The sequence below is a fragment of the Alexandromys fortis genome, unplaced genomic scaffold (genome assembly GCF_014885135.2).
Source record: "Alexandromys fortis isolate MF-2015 unplaced genomic scaffold, M_Fortis_MF-2015_v1.1 scaffold_44, whole genome shotgun sequence".
Classification (NCBI taxonomy): domain Eukaryota; kingdom Metazoa; phylum Chordata; class Mammalia; order Rodentia; family Cricetidae; genus Alexandromys; species Alexandromys fortis.
In genome coordinates, this window is record NW_026067921.1 from 9,052,555 (window position 1) to 9,071,649 (window position 19,095).

At 45.7% G+C, this 19,095-nt stretch overlaps 1 protein-coding gene across 2 annotated transcripts in view; it reads left to right on the forward strand.

Annotated features, from left to right (window-relative positions):
* Positions 1 to 18,224, forward strand: part of Ube2h (ubiquitin conjugating enzyme E2 H) — an 84,248-nt gene extending 66,024 nt beyond the window's left edge. For both annotated transcript variants that reach the window (XM_050141471.1, XM_050141470.1), the window contains 2 exons: positions 8,688 to 8,816; positions 14,342 to 18,224. In XM_050141471.1, the coding sequence (XP_049997428.1) occupies positions 8,688 to 8,816; positions 14,342 to 14,466 (254 nt within the window). In that variant the 3' untranslated portion in view covers positions 14,467 to 18,224. The remainder of the gene's footprint in view (positions 1 to 8,687; positions 8,817 to 14,341) is intronic.
* The last annotated feature ends 871 nt before the right edge of the window (positions 18,225 to 19,095 follow it).

Consider the following 19,095-nt stretch of genomic DNA (forward strand, 5'->3'; position numbering starts at 1 on the left):
GGGGAAGAGGGCACAGCACGCTGAGCAAGCTAGGCAGATACCTCCTGGTATCTGCTTCAGTTCTTGGGATTCTTGCCTCAACTTCCCTTCATGATGGATTGGAATTGGTCATGTTTTATCACAGCAATAGAAACCCCAACTAAGGCAGGATCTGACTCCTCCTTCTGGCCTCTAAGGGTACCCATTCTAAGGCAACAATCATTCACACAGAAATACGCATGTTATATAAATAATAAATCTCCAAAGAAATAAGTGATGATAAAGTTCATTAAGTCATGGATTGATTTTAAATTTTATTTATTTACTTTTTTATTATGTATACAATATTCTGTCTGTGTGTATGTCTTCAGGCCAGAAGAGGGCACCAGACCTCACCACAGATGGTTGTGAGCCACCGTGTGGTTGCGGGGGAATTGAACTCAGGTCCTTTGGAAGAGCAGGCAATGCTCTTAACCATTGAGCCATCTCTCCAGCCCCTTAAATTTTTTATTTGTTTAATATTTTTTTAATTTGTTATTTGTTTAATATTTTTGTTTGTTTTTGGGTATTCTTGTGTCTTCATATATGCAAACATGTGATGTGGGATTCCCCTCTGTTTGCTGTGAATACCATTGGTTAATAAAATGGCTTGGCCTGATAGGGTAGAGTAGAGCAACGTATTTATGACACAAAGGTAAAATCTTTCCCTTTTGTTTTTGTTTTTCGAGATGGGCTTTTTCTGTAGCTGTAAGTGTCCTAGAACTCGCTCTGTAGACCAGGCTGGCCTCAAACTCACAAGAGATCCGCCTGCCTTTGCTTCCTGCTGGAACAATCAGGCCTGGCCTTTTTTTTTTTTTCTTACTTTAACAACTAAATTATTGCCTAGTAGTTAAAAGTTTTAATAAAAAATTTAGTGTAATCCCACTGGCTGATTGATTACAGATTAACCCTCATTTCAGGAAGGTTGATTACAACTCTTAGTGTGAGATAAACAAGGCTGTGTCAGGTTTGAACTACAGTGACTTAAAAGCCACCCCAGTGTGTTGAGAAGTGTTTTGAGATTGACTGGGCAGTGAGCATTATCTTCTACAGCGCTCATCTGAGATAGATAGGAGTATGCATTTTTTAGATCAGCCTCACTTTATGTACATTGGGGAAGGAACTACAGTTAAACAATTAACGGTAAAGAATTTGGTATGTTTATGGGTTTAGATAGCTTTATTGATTTTAATTTTTATTTTATATGGATGAATGTTTTGCCTATAGTATGTCTTTGCACCACATGCTTGCCTAGTGCCCTCTGAGGCCAGAAGAGGACACCAGATCCCCAGGAACTGAAGGTACAGACAGTTAGTTGTGAGCCACCATGTGGGTGCTGGGAATCAAACCCAGGTCCTTGAGAAGAGCCACCAGTGGTCTTAACCACTGAACCATCCCTTCAGCCCCAACTTTATGACAGAGGCTTGCTATGGAGCCTTGACTGGCCTAGTATTAGTAGGCTCACTGTTTAAACCAGTGAGCCTACCATGTGCCTCTGTCTTCCAAGTACTGAGATTAAAGAAATACACTACCATTTTCAGCCTAGAATGCTTTTGTGGACCATTTGTAGCAATGGTCCATGTGCTAGAGATGTTTCTCATTGGGAAAACACTTATTGTGTGCAAGGCCCTGGGTTCAATCTCCAATGCCACAATAAATATGTAAGTAAATAAATATGCATACATTCATGCAATTGGTTCCTATGTTCAGATTGGTGACAGAACATGTTAGTGTTCTCCAAATTTTAGGGTCCTACATCTTTCCCATAGAACAAAGCTCAAAATACTGAAAAGTCAAATTCACTAAACATACCATGTATGTTAAAATTATTAATTTCTGCTAATTTCTTTGTTTGGGTTTTATCTGCATAGATGAGCACATGTGTAACTCATGAGAGATCTTCTATTTCATCTACGCACAGTCTTCATTCTCCCTCCCTTTCCTACCCCTTCCATAACTGTATCTGGTTTTTGCTCTTTATTTTGAGGCAGGATCTCATTGTGTAGCACAGACTGGCCTTGAATTTGAAGTCCTCCTGCCTCTTCCTCCTGAGTTTACAGGCTTGGGCCACCAAAGCCAGCTAATTCTAACACACTCTTGAGTTCATCTTAGCAGTTAAGTTGTGAAGCATGACCCAGTCCTGATGCCATGTAGTTAGAGTGTATTAGTGCAGTGCACAGGTGCTGTAGGTCTGTGGTGGGTTGCTCCAGCAACATTTATTTTCGAGAATGTTACTTTAATTGTTTTTAAGTCAGACTGCCTACTGAAGAATATTCCCGGGGCTGGAGAGATGGCTCAGAGGTTAAGAGCATTGCCTGCTCTTCCAAAGGTCCTGAGTTCAATTCCCAGCCACCACATGGTGGCTCACAACCATCTGTAATGGGGTCTGGTGCCCTCTTCTGGCCTGTAGGCATACACACAGACAGAATATTGTATACATAATAATAAAAAAAAAAAGAATATTCCCGACTAACTATACTAAATTTTATTCCAGGGGATGTCTGCTACTTTTATAGCCCCCTTATCAAGTTTTTCTCACCCATAACTGTGCAAGTTCTCTGCAGTATAGGGCTGTCTGGTTGCTGAGGCATTGTGGTCTGAGTGGCTCTAGCTGGAGGAAGTGCGTCACTGGAGGCATGCTGTCAAAGTTTAGACCCGGTACCGGTCTGCTAGTTGCTATCTCCTGACCAACAAGAACCTCCTCTGTACATTGCTCCCAGTACCGCCGTGTGCTGTCCAAAAGTCCATGGGGCCAAGCAGCCATTTGGTGTAAACATGTGCCAGTAAACCAGCCTCCTTTAGCTGGTGTCTGAGGTGGTGGGCTGACCTGTGCAAGCATAAGTGATGCCGGCGGGGCTAGAGAGGTGTCTCAGTGGTTAAGGCTTTCTGCTGTAGAACCGGGAAGACCTAATCCCAGTGTTCATGTATCAGTCCGTGTACTCAGGTACACCCATCATACGAGTAAATAAACTCTAACAAAGTAACTAATGGGCCAGCCATGGTGTGCACTCCTTTAATTCAAGCACTAGGGAAGCAGAGACAGGTGGGTCTCTGATTTCGAGGCCAAGCCTGGTATATATAGTGAATTTCAGGACAGCCAAGGCTACAAGTGAGACCCTGTCTTTAATAATAATAATAATAATAAATCAGTTGTGATTTGAAAGAAAATGGCCCCCAAAGAGAGTGACACTATTAGGAGGTGTGGCCTTGTTGGAGTAGGTGTGGGGTTTGTTTGTTTATGCATTTATGTATACAAATGCTCTGTCCTCGTGCACACCAGAAGAGGGTGTCAGATCTCAGTACAGATGGTTGTGAGCCACCACGTGGGTGCTGGGAATTGAACTCAGGACTCTGCAAGAGCAGTCAGTGCTCGTATCGCTGTGCCGTCTCTCCAGCCCAGTCATCTGAACATTACTGTGTTTGTTGCTTTTTTGAGACAGGGTTTCTCTGTAGCTTTGGAGCCTGTCCTGGAACTAGCTCTTGCAGACCAGACTGGCCTTGAACTCACAGAGGCCTCTGCCCCCCAAGTATTGCGATCAAAGGCATAGGACATCACCACCTGGCTAGGTGTGGTTTTGTTTAGAGGGACTGTGTTACTGTGGAGGTGGGCTATAAAGAGAAACAACACAGAAAAGAGAAACAACAGAATTTCTCTTTGTTATAGAATCTACTCCGATGAAACAGCACATTCACGTGAATATTTTAGGCTAGTCCTTTAGTCTGAAATGTGTTTTATAGTTATTTTAGTACTGTGTGAAACATCCTGATGAAGAACAGCAGTATTATACTTCTCTTTTTACAGGTGAAGAAGTTGAGTGCGGAGAGGAGAGAATTAGAAGATCAATGAGCAAGTTAGTGGGGGCCTAAGATTAGACTTGAGGCTTTCTGTAGTACAAATTATAATTGGTGTCAGTAATAAAAACCCAGAGCCAGATATAAGGGTTAGTGTTGAAGATCAGAGAAGCAGAACAGCCAGCCACTAGCTCTTACCTCAACCTAAGACTGAAACGGTGATCCCTGTCTCCACAAATCCTTAGACTGAATCCTCAGACTGCATTTGAGCTTCTGTCTCCTCCCACCATATATTCCTCTCCCTCCCCAGCCACATCGCTCCTGCCTCCACCTCGTAGTACTAGGATTAAAGGTGTGTGATCACGAGTGCTGGCATCACCTTCGCGTGAGCACTGTTTCTCTTTTAGCCAGACCTTGAACTCAGAGAGATCTGTCTGCCTCTCCGTCTCCCTAGTGCTGGGATTAAAGGTGTGTACCACCATTGCCTGGCCTCCATGGCTAATTAGTGGCTTATCTCTGCACTCTGATCTTCAGACAAACTTTATTAGATCACAAACAAAATATCACTACGTTCATCCACTTTTCATTATTGAGGAGCAAATATCTCTTTTGATGAAGGTAGTACAACCTAAAGGAATTTACAAAGCCAGATGTCCACAGTGCATTTGGTGACAGTTACTCCTATGTATTCTCCTGAGGCAGCCCCTCAATGCTTCTAAAATAGATCCATAGTCTTGCCTGTGTTTTAGAATACCTCTCCTGGAGGAGGTAGTGGCCACAATATTCAGGAAAATGTGATGAAAGGGGTTCAAGAGCCAGACATGTGGCGCGCACCTTTTAATCTCTAGTGCTCTAGAGGTAGAGACAGCCATTTCTGCCCAGGCCGGCCAGGGCTAAGTAGGGAAAAAAGGCTCTGGAAGGCTTGTTGGCTAGAGACTCTTCAGCAGCACACACAGATGTTTGGCAGTGAGCCACTCCTTCCTACATGGACTAGAATTCCCTGACTGTGTGTGTATACAGACTTGTAGCATGTATGAAGAAGCCTCTAAAGATTTTTTAAACTAATACTCTGAAAAAATATTCTAGGAAAGAAATTCATTCTGAGAAAGGATGTTCACAGTCCCGACATTCAGGAGTTTGGTGCCAGACCAGGCTACAGAGTTCATTGTGAATTTTTCCTAAGATGTCTGTCATTATTTCTTTTATTTATTTATCTACTTATTTGTTTTTAAGATTTATTTACTTGTTATGCATAGTTTTCTGCCTGCATATATGCGTGCAGGCCAGAAGAGGGCACCAGATCTCATTACAGATGGTTGTGAGCTACCGTGTGGTCGAGGGGGATTGAACTCAGGACCACTGAGCCATCTCTCCAGTCCCACTTATGCTTGTTTTTCATGCAGGGTTTCTCTGTGTAGCTCTGTCTGCCCTGGAACTCACTCTGTCCTTGAACTTAAGAGATCCACTGCCTCTGCTTCCTCCTCCCAGGTGCTGGGATTCAAGTGCGCCACCACTGCCTAGCTCACTGTCTTTATATCTTAGTTTGTAATTTGTATCTTCTCTACCAGTGCCAGTGTTTTGGGTTTTTTGTTTGTTTGTTTGTTTTGGTGCCAGAGTCTTCCTAGTGCTCTGTTACTGAGTTCCATACCAAGCCCCATTCGTGTCTTAGCTGGAATGGAGAGTCTGCGCAGCTCATGTTGTCACTGGTGCCCAAAGGGGGTGTCATCTCCACCCACAGCTAAGGTGAACTTCTCCTTTGTTGCTTTTCTGCTTTACAGGTGTGACTCAGCCCATCTGTAACAATGGAGCAGAACTGTGTTAACGCAGGAAGGAAGAACCAATAATTAAGGGATCTTTTATCTGTTTGGAGCAAACACATTGGCAGAGCTACTTATTGGTAGCTTGAGGAAACTTAAAAGTAGTAGGAAAGTTTGTTAAATCTCCTTCTGGGACATTGCCAAACCTGGTTATATAATAGGCGGTCTGCAGTATTTCTCTAGCCCAAAAACCCTTCTGAACATCAAAGAGAACAAGGTTTTGTTGTTGTTTGGTGGGAATGTTTCAGCAGCTCCTGTCATAAAAACGTGGCAGTGGATGTCCCTAGCTCTCTGTGAGCAGCATGGGCTATTTGCTGTGCCGAGGGACTTGAGAATAAACACATTGCTACTGTGAAGTAGCTGCAGAGGCAGCCTAGACATTCTCTGTCAAAGTCCATTCTGCTGGCCTCGTACTTGTGAGAAGGGGAAACTCTGGAGAGAGGCCAGCCTGTCTCTAGGCATGCATGGCTCCCCTGAACTCTGCAGTTTTGTTGCAGACATGGAGTTTGCGAAACAGTATGTTTCAACCATTGACAGGCAGCAGGGTGGGAATCCAGCCTCTTGGGCAAGTTACAGTTAGACTAAAATGGATTTGGCAGTGGTACCAAGTGCGGCACTCACCTGAGCTTAAAGTGCCTCCGACCAAACCAGATGTGCTAGGTCACAGCTATAATCCCAGCAGCTAGGGGTGCTGAGGAAGGAGGAGCAAGAATTTGAGGTCCGCTTGGGTTATTTGTTTTGAATTTTTGAGACTAGGTTTCTCTGTATAACAGCTCTAGCTGTCCTGGAACTCAATTTGTAGCCCAGGTTGTCCTTGAACTCACAGAGACTCCCTGCCCCAGCATCCTTAATGCTGGGATTAAACAAGCGCGTTGCCACATCCAGCCTAGATTTTTTTTTTCATTATAAATGATAATGAAAGTCTTAGGAGGAACGTGTTTTGTTTTGTCTTCTTGGTTAAAATTTTAGCACATACGTCCTGCTGTGCGATTTTACTGTAATTTGTTTCCATGGGATTGTTGTGAAGACAGCCAGCCTTTGAAAAGCCGAGGTGGAAACCTGAGGCGTGTCTTCACATTCGGGATGGAGCCACTCTGAGAGCAGGCTGAGCAAGCTACCCAGACCTGGTACAGGATCTGCTTACTGCCCATGTATGGGTGTTCAAAATTATGCTTAAATAAAATGAAAAACTTATTTCCTGGTACACTCACCGTATCTTTAGCAGACACATGTGATTCGTGGCAGATGTTTTGAGCAGTACAGAGATAGCACATTTTTAACTCCATAATGTTCTCTTGAAGCACAACTGAATATAATACAGAAAGAACCTGCGGTCTAAAAGGTTTTCTACTCCTCTCTCTCTCTCTCTCTCTCTCTCTCTCTCTCTCTCTCTCTCTCTTTCTTTCTTTCATGGTGGGGAATGTACCTAGGGCTTTGGGCATGATAAGTGAGCCCTCTACCACTGCTCTACATCCCTTGCTTTGTGGAGATTTTTCTAGAGCTGGGTTGGCAGTTTCTATATAAAACTTCACTGTAGCATAAACATGCCCATTTGTGTTGTTTACCTTTAGCTACATAGTGCCACAGCGGCAGAGGTCTACTAAACAGTTTATTTTGGTTGAAACAGGGTTTCTCTGCTGATTTGGAGCCTGTCCTGGAACTAGCTCTTGTAGACTTGTAGACCAGGCTGGCTTAGAACTCACAGATCTGCCTACCGAGTGTTGGAATTAAAGGTGTGCACCACCACTGCCCGGTTTGACAATCCCTTTTTTTATATGTAACATAGGCTTCTTCAACCTTGCCATAAATGTCCGTTTCCTTCAGACATTCTTGTTGTGAATTATTAAAGTATTATAACACTTTAACATCATCTTTGGTTCTTGGTTCTTACCCAGTAGATGTCAGTAGCAACCCACCCTATTGGGGTGACCAGAAATATTTCCATATATTCCTAGGTTCGTTCCGTGGGGAACCACAAAATCTCAGGTTGTGAGGCTTGGCAAAACATGCATGTAGGCAGTCACAGTAAGAACAAGGGAATAGTTTTTGTTCCTTGGGTGTTCCCTTCGGGGACAGGGGTGTGTATATGCAGGGTAGTTGGAGTGGGAGGAGGAATGGAGGCACTTGGGTCTGAAGTTCCCTGTTGACAGGCTGAGGCCCTGCCAATAGAAACCACATCATCTCTGAAGTTGGGGAAGTGCAGACTGTGCCTCTTCCTTTATAAAGCACTAGGTAACTGGGCTTTTGTTTTGCTATGTACAGACATCATGTGGGTATGCTAGTAAGACAAGGGTTAATGTTACCAGTGGGTTGTTTATCTGTCTAGTTATCTATGGTTATAAGTGGTTGTATATGTTTATGCCTTTTTTTTTTCCTTCTCTCCTCCCCTCTCCTTGGAGACAGGGTTTTTCTGTGTGACAGTCCTGGCTGTTCTAGAACTTGCTCTGTAGACCAGGCTGGTGTCATGGCTGCAAGGGGGTGAACTAGCCAGGGAATGCAGGAGAGAGCTCACCCTGGCGGCGAAGATGGGAGAGCTGGCAGGCTGACCAACCCTGCAGCTACCAGGCCCAGAACCAGGGTTATGTGTTAGCTCCTCCCAGTATTCACCCCATCTGTGATCTGCTGGAGCATGGAGGGAGGGGTGGGCCTGCAGACCCAGGGCTTACACAGGCCCGAAGAGTCCCTGTGAGTGCACAGACCAGAAGCCTCAAACCAAACCAATGATTTTTTTTATTTTGTTTTACTTTAGGGGGTCTGATTTTAGAGGACAGGATGAGTGGGATCGAGAGCATGGTGTGAAAGGCACAATGAATAAATAAAATTTAAAAAGACTGCTTGATGCTCTTGTAGAGAACTGAACTTTGGTATATCCAACACTCCTTATCTTTATGGGCACCTGCACGAACGTGATGCACATAAATTAATGCAGCTTAAAGCACATACACATAGATAAAAATAAAATTTTTAAGTTACCATTCTTGACTACTGAACTCCAGTTCATTAGGTAAAATTGCATGTTCCTAGGAATGAACTGTTTCTGTTGTTTTTTTTTTCCCTCAGATCTTACCAATATATTTGAGTCCTTCCTGCCCCAGTTGTTGGCCTATCCTAACCCCATAGATCCTCTCAATGGTGATGCTGCAGCCATGTACCTCCACCGACCAGAAGAATACAAGCAAAAAATTAAAGGTAAGGTGGCGTGTACTTTTAGTTGGCCATTTAAGGCATGCACCTTTAATCCCAGACACTTAGGACCACTTGCATACTGGGATTGGAGTTGGATTAAAAGGAAAATAAGGACCTGTAAAACTTGATCCTCTTCAGTGTGTTCTGCAACTGCCCTTGTACTCACGGCCCCTGGCTGGCCTCTTCACCTTGGTCTGTGTTTGAGAACTTGCCTGGAAAAAAGTGTAGGCGCAGAAAGCAGTACACAGTGTAAGAAAAGCTGAGGTATAGCAGCGTGTCTGCTCCTCCTGCACAGATGATGGCACTGGAGCCCTCATGTTAGGTGCTGATGCGCTCATCTGCACAGGACGCAGAGCACCCGAATCACCAGTGCATCCAGAATGCACCTGCCAGCAATGCAGTAAAAGTACGTTAGGGGAGCTTGGATGCATAGGTTTATCTTCCCCGTTAGTTGTACAAGGCTTATGCCACAGGGATACTGGGGGCTGTGTGTTAAATATGTTTCTCATCCTCCCCAGGCCCCTCTGGAGTATTACTGAGTTTTTACTTAAAGCAGAAATGACCTGTAATTCATTTTCTTAGGTCTCGAGTACTTAAAAATTTTAAGAAGAGGGCTGGAGAGATGGCTCAGTGGTTAAGAGCATTGCCTGCTCTTCCAAAGGTCCTGAGTTCAATTCCCAGCAACCACATGGTGGCTCACAACCACCTGTAATGAGATCTGTGCCCTCTTCTGGCCTGCAGGCAGAGTACTGAGAATACTGTATACATAATAAATAAATAAATCTTTTTAAAAAAATTTTTAAGAAGAAAAATGCAGTTTCAGCCACATAGAATTTTGTTGGGAAACTGCTAAAGTTTTGACACTAGTGGCACGGTCTGCATGGGTATTATAATAAAGAAGTACTTCTGTATTCTTTTACTCGTTATGCCTCAGCAATATAGTATTACCCTAACTGTAGTGTGGGTCTGCTCTGATCCTAGTTACAAAAGGAACCAGACCTGTGTTCATCTTAGGGTAGTAGCTACCCCTCTCTCAGGGACCAACCCTCACTTCCTGTGGTGTCCATGTTGAAGGTCAATTTGCCATTCTTGGTAGTCTGAGATTGTTGTCTCTTAGACCTGAGCTCAGCCCTGCTTCTACTGTACTTTTGTATACTGCCTTGCCTTATTTCTCAAATAAATATTTATTTGCTGCCTTCACTACTGGAGTTGCCCATTTCCAAAGCCCTTGTCTTCTCCTACGGGCCTCTTAGGATCCGGCTCCATGTGTCATTTTCAGCTTTTATCGTTGCTTTCCCTTCTACCAAAGCTGTGGCCTGACTTCTTCCGAGTCTTCCTGGGCCTCACTACAGCTTTGGCGCTTTCTTCTTTTCTGAACCATGTCTTATTCCATTCCCTGAGTGTGACCATCCCCTTATGACCAACTTATGCTTAGACCCCCAGACTCCATGTCTCTCCTGAGTTGCTTATTCATGGCTACAGGTAGCCCTCCAGGTAGGTATGTCTAGGCCTGACCTTTCTCCCAGGATGTCTTTGAACTCTACGGTGGCCGTCACAGCTCGGTGTATTTGCATTACAGAAAAGTCCATAACTTTTCTCCTAGGTTTTAACCTTTAGATTTAGCTGATGGCATTTGAGAATGCAGGGGCCTAAAGAGAAAATGCTGGTTCAACAGCTAAGAACATGAATTGAATAAATGACTTTTCCAAAGTGTCATCGTCACTGTTCTGTTGCTGTGAAGAGATATCGTGTCTAAAGCAGTATATAAAGGAAGAATTTAATTGGGTACTTGCTTACAGTTTGAGAAGATTAATTCATTACCATCATGGTGGGGAGTGTGGCAGACAGCAGGCAGGCATGGTGCTGGGGCTATAGCTAAGAACTCACATTTGAACTATAATTTGGAGGCAGAGAGAGCAAAACTGGGCCCAGCATGGGCTTTTTTAAAAAATATTTATTTATTATGTATACAATATTCTGTCTGTGTGTGTGTGTGCAGGCCAGAAGAGGGCACCAGACCTCATTACAGATGGTTGTGAGCCACCGTGTGGTTGCTGGGAATTGAACTCATGACCTTTGGAAGAGCAGGCAATGTTCTTAACTACTGAGCCATCTCTCCAGCCCCCCAGCATGGGCTTTTGAAACCTCAGAGCCCACCCCAAGTGACAACACCTTCTAGTCCTGCCCAGTTTCATTAACTGGAGACCAAGAATCCAAATAAACGAGGAAATGGGGGACATTCTGACTCAACCCACCACACAGAGGGTCTGAGTTGGACTCTGAGCACCTATGTCCAATAGATCACAACTGCCTAGAACTTTTGCTCCAAAGGATCCACTGTCTCTAGCTTCCTCGGGCACACCACTCCCCAGGTACGGCAGACATGCCTATATCTACATGATTAAAAATAAAAATAAATCTTTAAAAAATGCAGGTGTAAAAAGGTTGAAGGCTAAGCAGTCTGTGGGAGTGGGTGCCCTTGGCATTATCTAAAGATAGGTCACTTTCCTGCTCAAAACCTTTGCTAGTAAATCAGGCACAGTGGTGCATGTCTTAATCCCTGCACTCAGGAGGCACAGGCAGGGGAGAATAACCAGTGCTGCAGAGAGACCGTGTCTCAAAAGCGACAGGAGAGAGTTCGGTCCTTAAATCACTGCCTGGATAGAACGAGCAGGGCGACAGGAGGCTCCGTGTAGTTCCTGACTGACCTCCATGTGAATGTAGGCTGTGCCCACAGAGCCTTCGTTGAGCAGCACCAGCCTGCGGGGGGCTTCAGTGCTGAGCAGTCCACCTTCCCTTCCTCCTGTGAGGTCTGGTTGGATGAGTCTCAGGTACTAAAGTGTGCTCACTCCTCTGTCAGTAGAGCAGTGGTTCTCACCTGCCTGCTGCTGGACCCTTCAGTACGGTGCTCATGTGTGCTAACGCCCAACTATAAATTATTTTCTACTTCATAACTTTGTTACTGTTAGGAATTGTAATGTGAATGTCTGCTATGCAGGATCTCTGTAGGAGCAGTGACAAGTTGAGAACTGCTGCTATAGGAAAGCAGACTTTCTTGATGTACGTACACTCAACCAAGACCCTACGTTCTGCCTCATTTTCTTCTGAGTTTTGGTCTTGTGGTCTTTTTCTTTCCTTTAAGGCCAGCTGAGGGGTATAGTTGATAGAGTGCTTGCCTAGCATATACAACACCAGCACTGCAGAAGCTAGATGTAGTAGCGTGTGCCTGGGGGTTTGAGTCAAGAGGTCCTAAGTTCAAGGTTGGCCTTAGATATCTACATATCTGATGCTTGTGGTAGCTAGATTTTTGAAGCCAGCCTGGACTACATGAGGCTCTGATTTAAAAGAATAAAAATAAAAAAGGCTAGGCACTGCTATGGTCTTTCCATATGGTTTCCATATGGTTTGTCCAAAGTCCAAGGTTACTGGGGGTGGGGTGGGTGCAAAAACTATTCTTTCACTGAACTCTGAAGCTCAGCTCTCAGAAGGCCAATTCCAAGGTTAAGTCATGGATTAAACAAGAAGGTGTTATGTTATTAAGGCCTTAAGCCTCATCCATGGACTTTAAACAGCCCAACTTTCTCAAGTTCACCACTTAGTCAAGTCCTCCAAACTCAGAAGTATTCAGGGTGGGAGCATTCACAGGAGGATGCAAGTTCTGGGCAGGGTAAAGAGTTGCTCCATGGGAGGCTGGGGTGGGGATATTGGGGAGGTGCCTCTGAAAGTTACTGTAAGCCTGAAATGAACTGTATTTTTCTTAAAAAAAAGAAAAGAAAAAGAAAAAAGAAAGAAAGAAAGAAGAAAGAAAAACAAAAAAAAAAGGCTAGGCAGTGGTGACACACCATTAATCTCAGCAGTTGGGGGGCCAAGGCAGTAGATCTCCAAGTTCAAGGCCAGCCTGGTCTACAGAGTGAGTTTCAGGGCAGTCAGGGCTACACAGAGAAACCCTGTCTTAAAAACCAAAAAAAAAAAAAGAGAGAGAGAGAGAGAGAACAAAGTTAATGTTCAGGTTTCATAGCCCCGCCACACAATTTTGGTGACACTAAGACTTTAAATGAACTGTTCTGGCCATGCCATGGTAGTACACGTCTTTAATCCCAGCACTTGGGAGGCAGGGCAAGCGGATCTCTGTGAGTTCGAAGCCAGCCTGATCTACAGTGCAAGTTTCAGGACTGGCTCTATAGCTACGGAGAAACCCTGTCTCAAAAACATGAATGAATGCAGAGCGTGGGGGTTTAAGCGGCCACAACTGCCTCCTGAGCCTGCATCCAATTCCTGTCAGGTTGCAGCCCCTCCCTCTGAGTCGGTTTTATCCTCCCCGTCAGTAACGTGTTCTTAATTTCTCGACCTTCTGAAAAGCCTTGTCCTGGTCAAAGCTTCATAGGCACTTGTTTCTTTGAATATCTAAAAGATGGCGTGGCAGATAGAACAGCTTCTAGGAAGGGTGAGTCAGAAACCAAATCCCTGAGCTGGAGCACTTGGTGCCTCACAACCCCGTTACTCCAACCTTAGGGCCCACACTGGCCTCTTTGAACACCTGCACCTGTGCTCATGCATACATGAGTTGTTTTGTTTTGTTTTAAACTCTAAAGAGTGCATTTTGTATTTGTTGTATTTTTCAAGACAAGGTTTTCTGTGCAGCCTTAGCTGTCCTGGAACTCACTCTGTAGACCAGACAGACTGTCCTTGATCTCCACCAAGTGTTGGGACTGAAGGCGTGTGCCACTACCACCTTACACCAAAAGTTTTAAGCCAGTCTTACATATCAAGTTCCAAAGCCAGCCTAGGCTGCACTAGCCTGTCTCACAGGACACTCAGGGGGAGGCCGAAGCTCCTACCTCGGCCCCTGCTTATCTTCACTCGCAGGCTCGCGTCTTTTGCCTTGATAGTGGCTCCTGTGTCCAGCTTGTGTCCTGATGGGATCCCACCAGCCACCCTTGCATATACTCGTAGGCTGTTTACTCAGACAAGACAGGGTTTCTCTGAGTTCCAGGACAGCCAGGGCTGTTACACACAGAGACCCACCTGTCTCTGCCTCCAGAGTGCTGGGATTGAAGGCGTGTGCCGCCGCCACCCGGCTACAGTGTGTGCTTTTAGGAACAATTTTATTCTTTTTCAGTCAGCACGTTTGTCCTGGGCTCTTGAAGCAGAAATCTTGAAGTGAATAATGCATTGAAGAACCACCCGGCTACTCCTGAGCCTCCATAGGGCAGCTTGTTCCTGATGAGCAGACTGAAACCATTGTTACAAACCCAGCGGGCAGGACCCCTATAGTCTCTACAGACCTGAGCCAGCTGTGATTCCACAGCTGCAGTCAGAGGAGGCTGGGAGTCACTAGTCCTGTTCTACATGGGAAGAAGTCAAACGTGCTTGCCCTGTGCTTGCCCGTTTCCCCCCCCACACACACTAGTCACCTCTCCTTTGGAATCCCCGTGGCTTTTAGAGATGATGACAGCTTCTCCTGGTGCAGCAGGGACGCCTGTGCCTGTGGCCCTGAGCTCATGTTCTGTTTCTTCTCCCCTGTGCAGAGTACATCCAGAAATACGCAACGGAGGAGGCCCTGAAGGAGCAGGAAGAGGGCACTGGCGACAGCTCGTCGGAGAGTTCTATGTCTGACTTTTCGGAAGATGAGGCCCAGGACATGGAGTTGTAGTAGAAAAGCATCTGCTTTTCAGAAAGACTTATTTCCTAACCATGAGAAGCAGACTATAATATTCATATTTAAACAAAGCAATTTTTTTTATTACTAAACAAGGTTTTTATGAATAATAGCATTGATATATATATATTATATATCACCCTTTAGATCTTGATTTCTTGGTCATTTCTCAACCTGAGGTGCATAGCATATCCCCACATTCCATTTCGGTAGCAATATGCAGTCCGAATGCATGCATTCATAAGTCCATTTGGCCAGGCCAGCCTGCGTGCTGCTCAGCTGTCAAGAATTGCCGCTCCGATAGGTAAACGTGAGGAAAACTAGCAGGAAAAGTCGCTTCTTTTTATGGATGGTTCCAAAGAATTAAACCAGATGTACCAGTTGTTGGATGAAGACAGAACAGTGCTTTTCCAGGTGGAAGGGAAAGGCTGAGGAAGAGGCGAGCTCCGGAGCGTGTGAAGCTGGCCTGGCGCAGCCAGCTGCTCCCGAGAGCGACCGCAGTGGGTGACGGCATGGGTTGGGTGAGAAGTGAGACTTAGAGCCTTTTTTTTTTTTTTTTTGACTCAAATTTAGGTGCATTTTTCTAGGTAGATTCCTGGCCCTCTGTGCAACCAGACCTGTAGCCACATTGGTTTTGCTTTGAAGACCCTTTGGGAATGTTTTCTGAACCCAAATCTTTTTCTTGGTACAGCTTGTCATCCAGACCTTTTTTTTTTTTTTTTTTTTTTTTTGAGAGAGAGAGAGAGAGAACAGGACTGGAGGAGAAAAGGGGAGGCTGGTCCCGTTGGAGACCACTGCCCTGGACTGAACTGCAAAAACTGGAAGCAGTTTTTGTTTGGTGTTTTTCTTTTCTTTTGTTCCTTTATATTTTTCTATTTGTGTGAATTGAACTTAGGCAGGTTACAGATTTAATTTTACCTACCAAGAGACAGTCTCCTCCCTGGACAAGGCGCTCAGTGGACCTTCAGGTGGAGGGAGACTGGCCTGGAGGCTCGAGGCCTGCGCCGTCCTGTGATCTCTTGGGTCTCTCTCTGGCAGCTGCTCCTGGCAGCAGCCCAGTTGCCCACCACTTATAGCAGAGGGAAGTGTGGGTATGTAAGACCCAAAACATCCTAATATTTTTTAAAGACATCCTAAATTTACAATGAGTAAGAATTGAACATTGTTGTACCCACAGTGGCTTGAGGTGGGAGAACCACTTTCTTCTGTGACTGACTAGGGAGGGTGTGAGCCATGACAGGTTATAGGCAGGTTGCGAGGGAGGACACTTTGTCCCTCCCGCAGGAACAGCAAGTCAGACAGCTGAAGCCTGACCTGCCGCTGCAGCCTCTGCTCAGCTACCTGCCACCCAGAGCGCCCAGCAGTTCCCATCGGACTCTGGAAGGGATTTGGAGAAAGTTTGGACGCCGGCTCTGTATTCTTTTTGCCGAAACCGGAACAGTAGAAGTAGCCAATCCTAAGAGCATCTGAAGGCAGTGCGTGTCCAATGTGTTTAGTGTAGGAGTGCTGGATTCCATAAGGTTAAGTCGGTGAACTGGGGAGACACCTCTCCTTTTTAATTCAAAAAGCACAATCAGTCTTTCCTTTGAAAATCTATATGAAGTCCAACTTTTAGCATGATTATTTTCCCAAATAAAAAGACAAATAATCTACTTATTCTAAGTTAATTACAGGCATGAAGCAAAAGGTTTTCTTTGGGGAAATGGAGTTCTGTGGGGCTGTGGGTCGGTTCACTGTACTGTTCTCTTGGGCACCCTGCCTGTTGGAAGGCAGCTTTAACTGTAATGCTGTGCTTACCTGCCGTGCTGTCTTCTGTTTGGGGGAAGGAGGGCCTCTGCAGGCACGTCCAGCTCGCTTCCCTGGAAGAGGGGCAGTTTGCTCATGCCATAACCTTACTGTAGGTGCTACTTAGGGTAGGCTTGAAGTGCTGGGTGGTGACTTTTGAGTTCAAACAATAAAAAATTGTATTTTTTCAATACTGTATAAAATAGTACTCTAATTACCTTTCCCAAAAAAAAAAGGGGGGGGGGTCCTGATGATTGCTTTTGATCTTGTTGAAAAAAAAATAGAAAACAAAGAATCCAACAAAGCCTGACAGAGTCAATTTTAGGGAATGGGCATGAGCAGCTACTGCTCTGACTCTCACAAGAATCCTCTCCCTCCCCTGCACACAGCAGCACACACTGATGGTGCAGAACGGCCATGCAGAGCCCAGGGCTGGAGGCCAGGACAGAGGGTTCCCATCCAGGCGGTCATGATGGCCCCCAATCACTACCCTCCGCTTCTGGCGCCAGTCCTGGCTCCATGCTTGTTGCCGCGCTCTGGGCCTTGACTGTTGGGAAGTCGGCTTTGCAAGCTTTCTGACCCTTCCTTGCTTCTTGGTGAGGTAGGGCTAGATGACCATACCATACCCATGGGTGCAAAGGATCAGAAATGAAAGTCTGGCTGGGACTCTGAGGACTCCAGGTCCCCATAATAAATGGATGTGCTCTGGAGTTTGCCTCCTTGGTTACCAAAACCCTCTAGTTACCTGTGGATGTACCTCCTAATAACCCAAGGGGGCATCGACCCCTTTGGAGGCTGAGCACTCTTTCCTTTGAGGGTTAGCAGTAAGTCGGAGCTGTTGCTGGCATTTGCCCGCCCTTTGTCCCTACCGTTTTTGAAGTCCTACCTTATGGTTTACCAGTGGAAGCCATTCTTTGCCCCCATTCAGACGACTGGAGCTCTTGCCAAACGCTGACGAGCAAAGTGGCTGCTGCCTGGCAGCCCAAACCTGCCACGTTCCTGTGCCCCCTGGAAGCCCAGGGCTGGGGCCAGTGGGCCGTGTTCTGTGGTTGCCAACGTAGACCCCAGCAGTTGACATTTTTGTCAGTCTCCACCTTCCTCGAGACTGTGCAGCTTCAACCAGCATCTCCTGTTGACGAGAGTCCTCAGAAGTTGCCACATCTCTCCAGCTCATGCTTTCGTCCACTTCAAGTGCTGTTCTGTTGCCAACTGGCTGATCTGAGCCCCCGAGGGGTGTATCTTCTCGGAGGAACTGTGCCCTGGAAGTTGGCCTTGACCTAATACTTGGCATTTTCTAAGCCACCTTTTGGGGTGGCTAAGAATCATGACAGATCCCCTGCCAGTCTAGTTTCTGGGTCAGTTTTCCGAGAACTGGGATTGGCCTCTCTGTTTTAGTGACTCAGAAAAGTGAAGCCATTTACAAAAGTTAGCGGAGAGTTTTGCTTTGTTTTGCCCACTTCTAATTGGGTCAGAGCCTTGCTGAGTGAAAACCAACTCGTTTCTGATTGGGCACAAAGAACTGCTTTTCTTTTGGACTTCTGAATCCATGTTCACCTTCCTTTGGCCACTGAACACGTTGGCCAGCTCTTAGGGATCGGATGGAGTAAAGGCCCTCCCGGGGTCACAGGAGTGCAGCTTTCCACTTGCCTGAGGAATGGCCCTGGCTCTTGGTTACTTGGCTGTGGGCGTGGGAAGAAATGGCCTTCAGTTACTGATTGTATTTGGTACACTTTGTGTGATACTTGAAGAGATAAAAGGGACTTACCAGCCCTTAATTGAAATCTAAGCTTTTTACCGCTTTCCTCTCCTTGCCCTGTCTCCTCCCTCCCACCTTCTTTGCATTGTGATGGTCTAGTGGGCATGTCTGTCACCTGGACAAATGCCTCCTCTGACTATAACCTCTTAATAGTTGTGTATAATGAAAACTGTAAACTTTTTTAAATAAAATGTGTATATACCTTGGCAAATGGCTGAACTTGGTCAATAGCTGCCCACACACCAATCAACAAGACAGAGGACAGGAGTCGGTAATCACCCACAGGCAGGAATAACCACAGACAGCTGGCTGAGGTTTGCACATCAGCGTCCTCCCTGCAAAAACATCTCCTGCCAACCCTGTGCTAGAGGCTCTCGTTATCCTGTGTGTGCCTAAGCCGCCTGTGGACTGGTGAGGATGTGTCCCCAAGTGCTGACCTCTCTGTCTGGGGAGCCGAACACTGCTCTAGCTAGCCACCAGGTGGCAGTGCTGTCCAGTCTTCTGAGCCCCCTGAGCAAGGGTGTCTTCTCATCTGTGGTGATGTGATGTTTCCTGGGCATAGGGATACGGTGTGTAGGAGCCCACGTCCATATCTGCCTATCAAGTTTGGCATGGGTGGGGAGACACACTTAGTGTCTCTTGAATAAGGAAGGCCACCTTCCAGACACATCTTCCTCCGGTGCTCTGAAACAAACCACAACAGTTGAGCTGGTGGTCAAAGTCCCGGAAGCCAGAGCTGTTGAGTTCTAGTCCACACCTCCAGTGACTTCTGACTCTAATGGATTCCATACAAACTGAGCAATCCCATGGCACCAGTAACGAGGCTGCTGTGGGATCCTGTGTTTGGAAACCGAGACTTGAATACAGGCTTCTTTAGACCCAAGAGCATCACTCACACCCCAAGGCACTGCCCCTCTTCCAGGACAGGGCTTGTAGGGTTTCTGAAGCATGTGGTTCTAGAAAGTTAGGCTTACCTAACTTCTTCCAGCAGACCCCAGGGGGTGAGTTGCTTAACATTGAATTTTTCTTTCTTTTTTTCTTTCTTTTTTTTTTTTTTTTTTTTTTTTTTTTTTTGTTTTTTT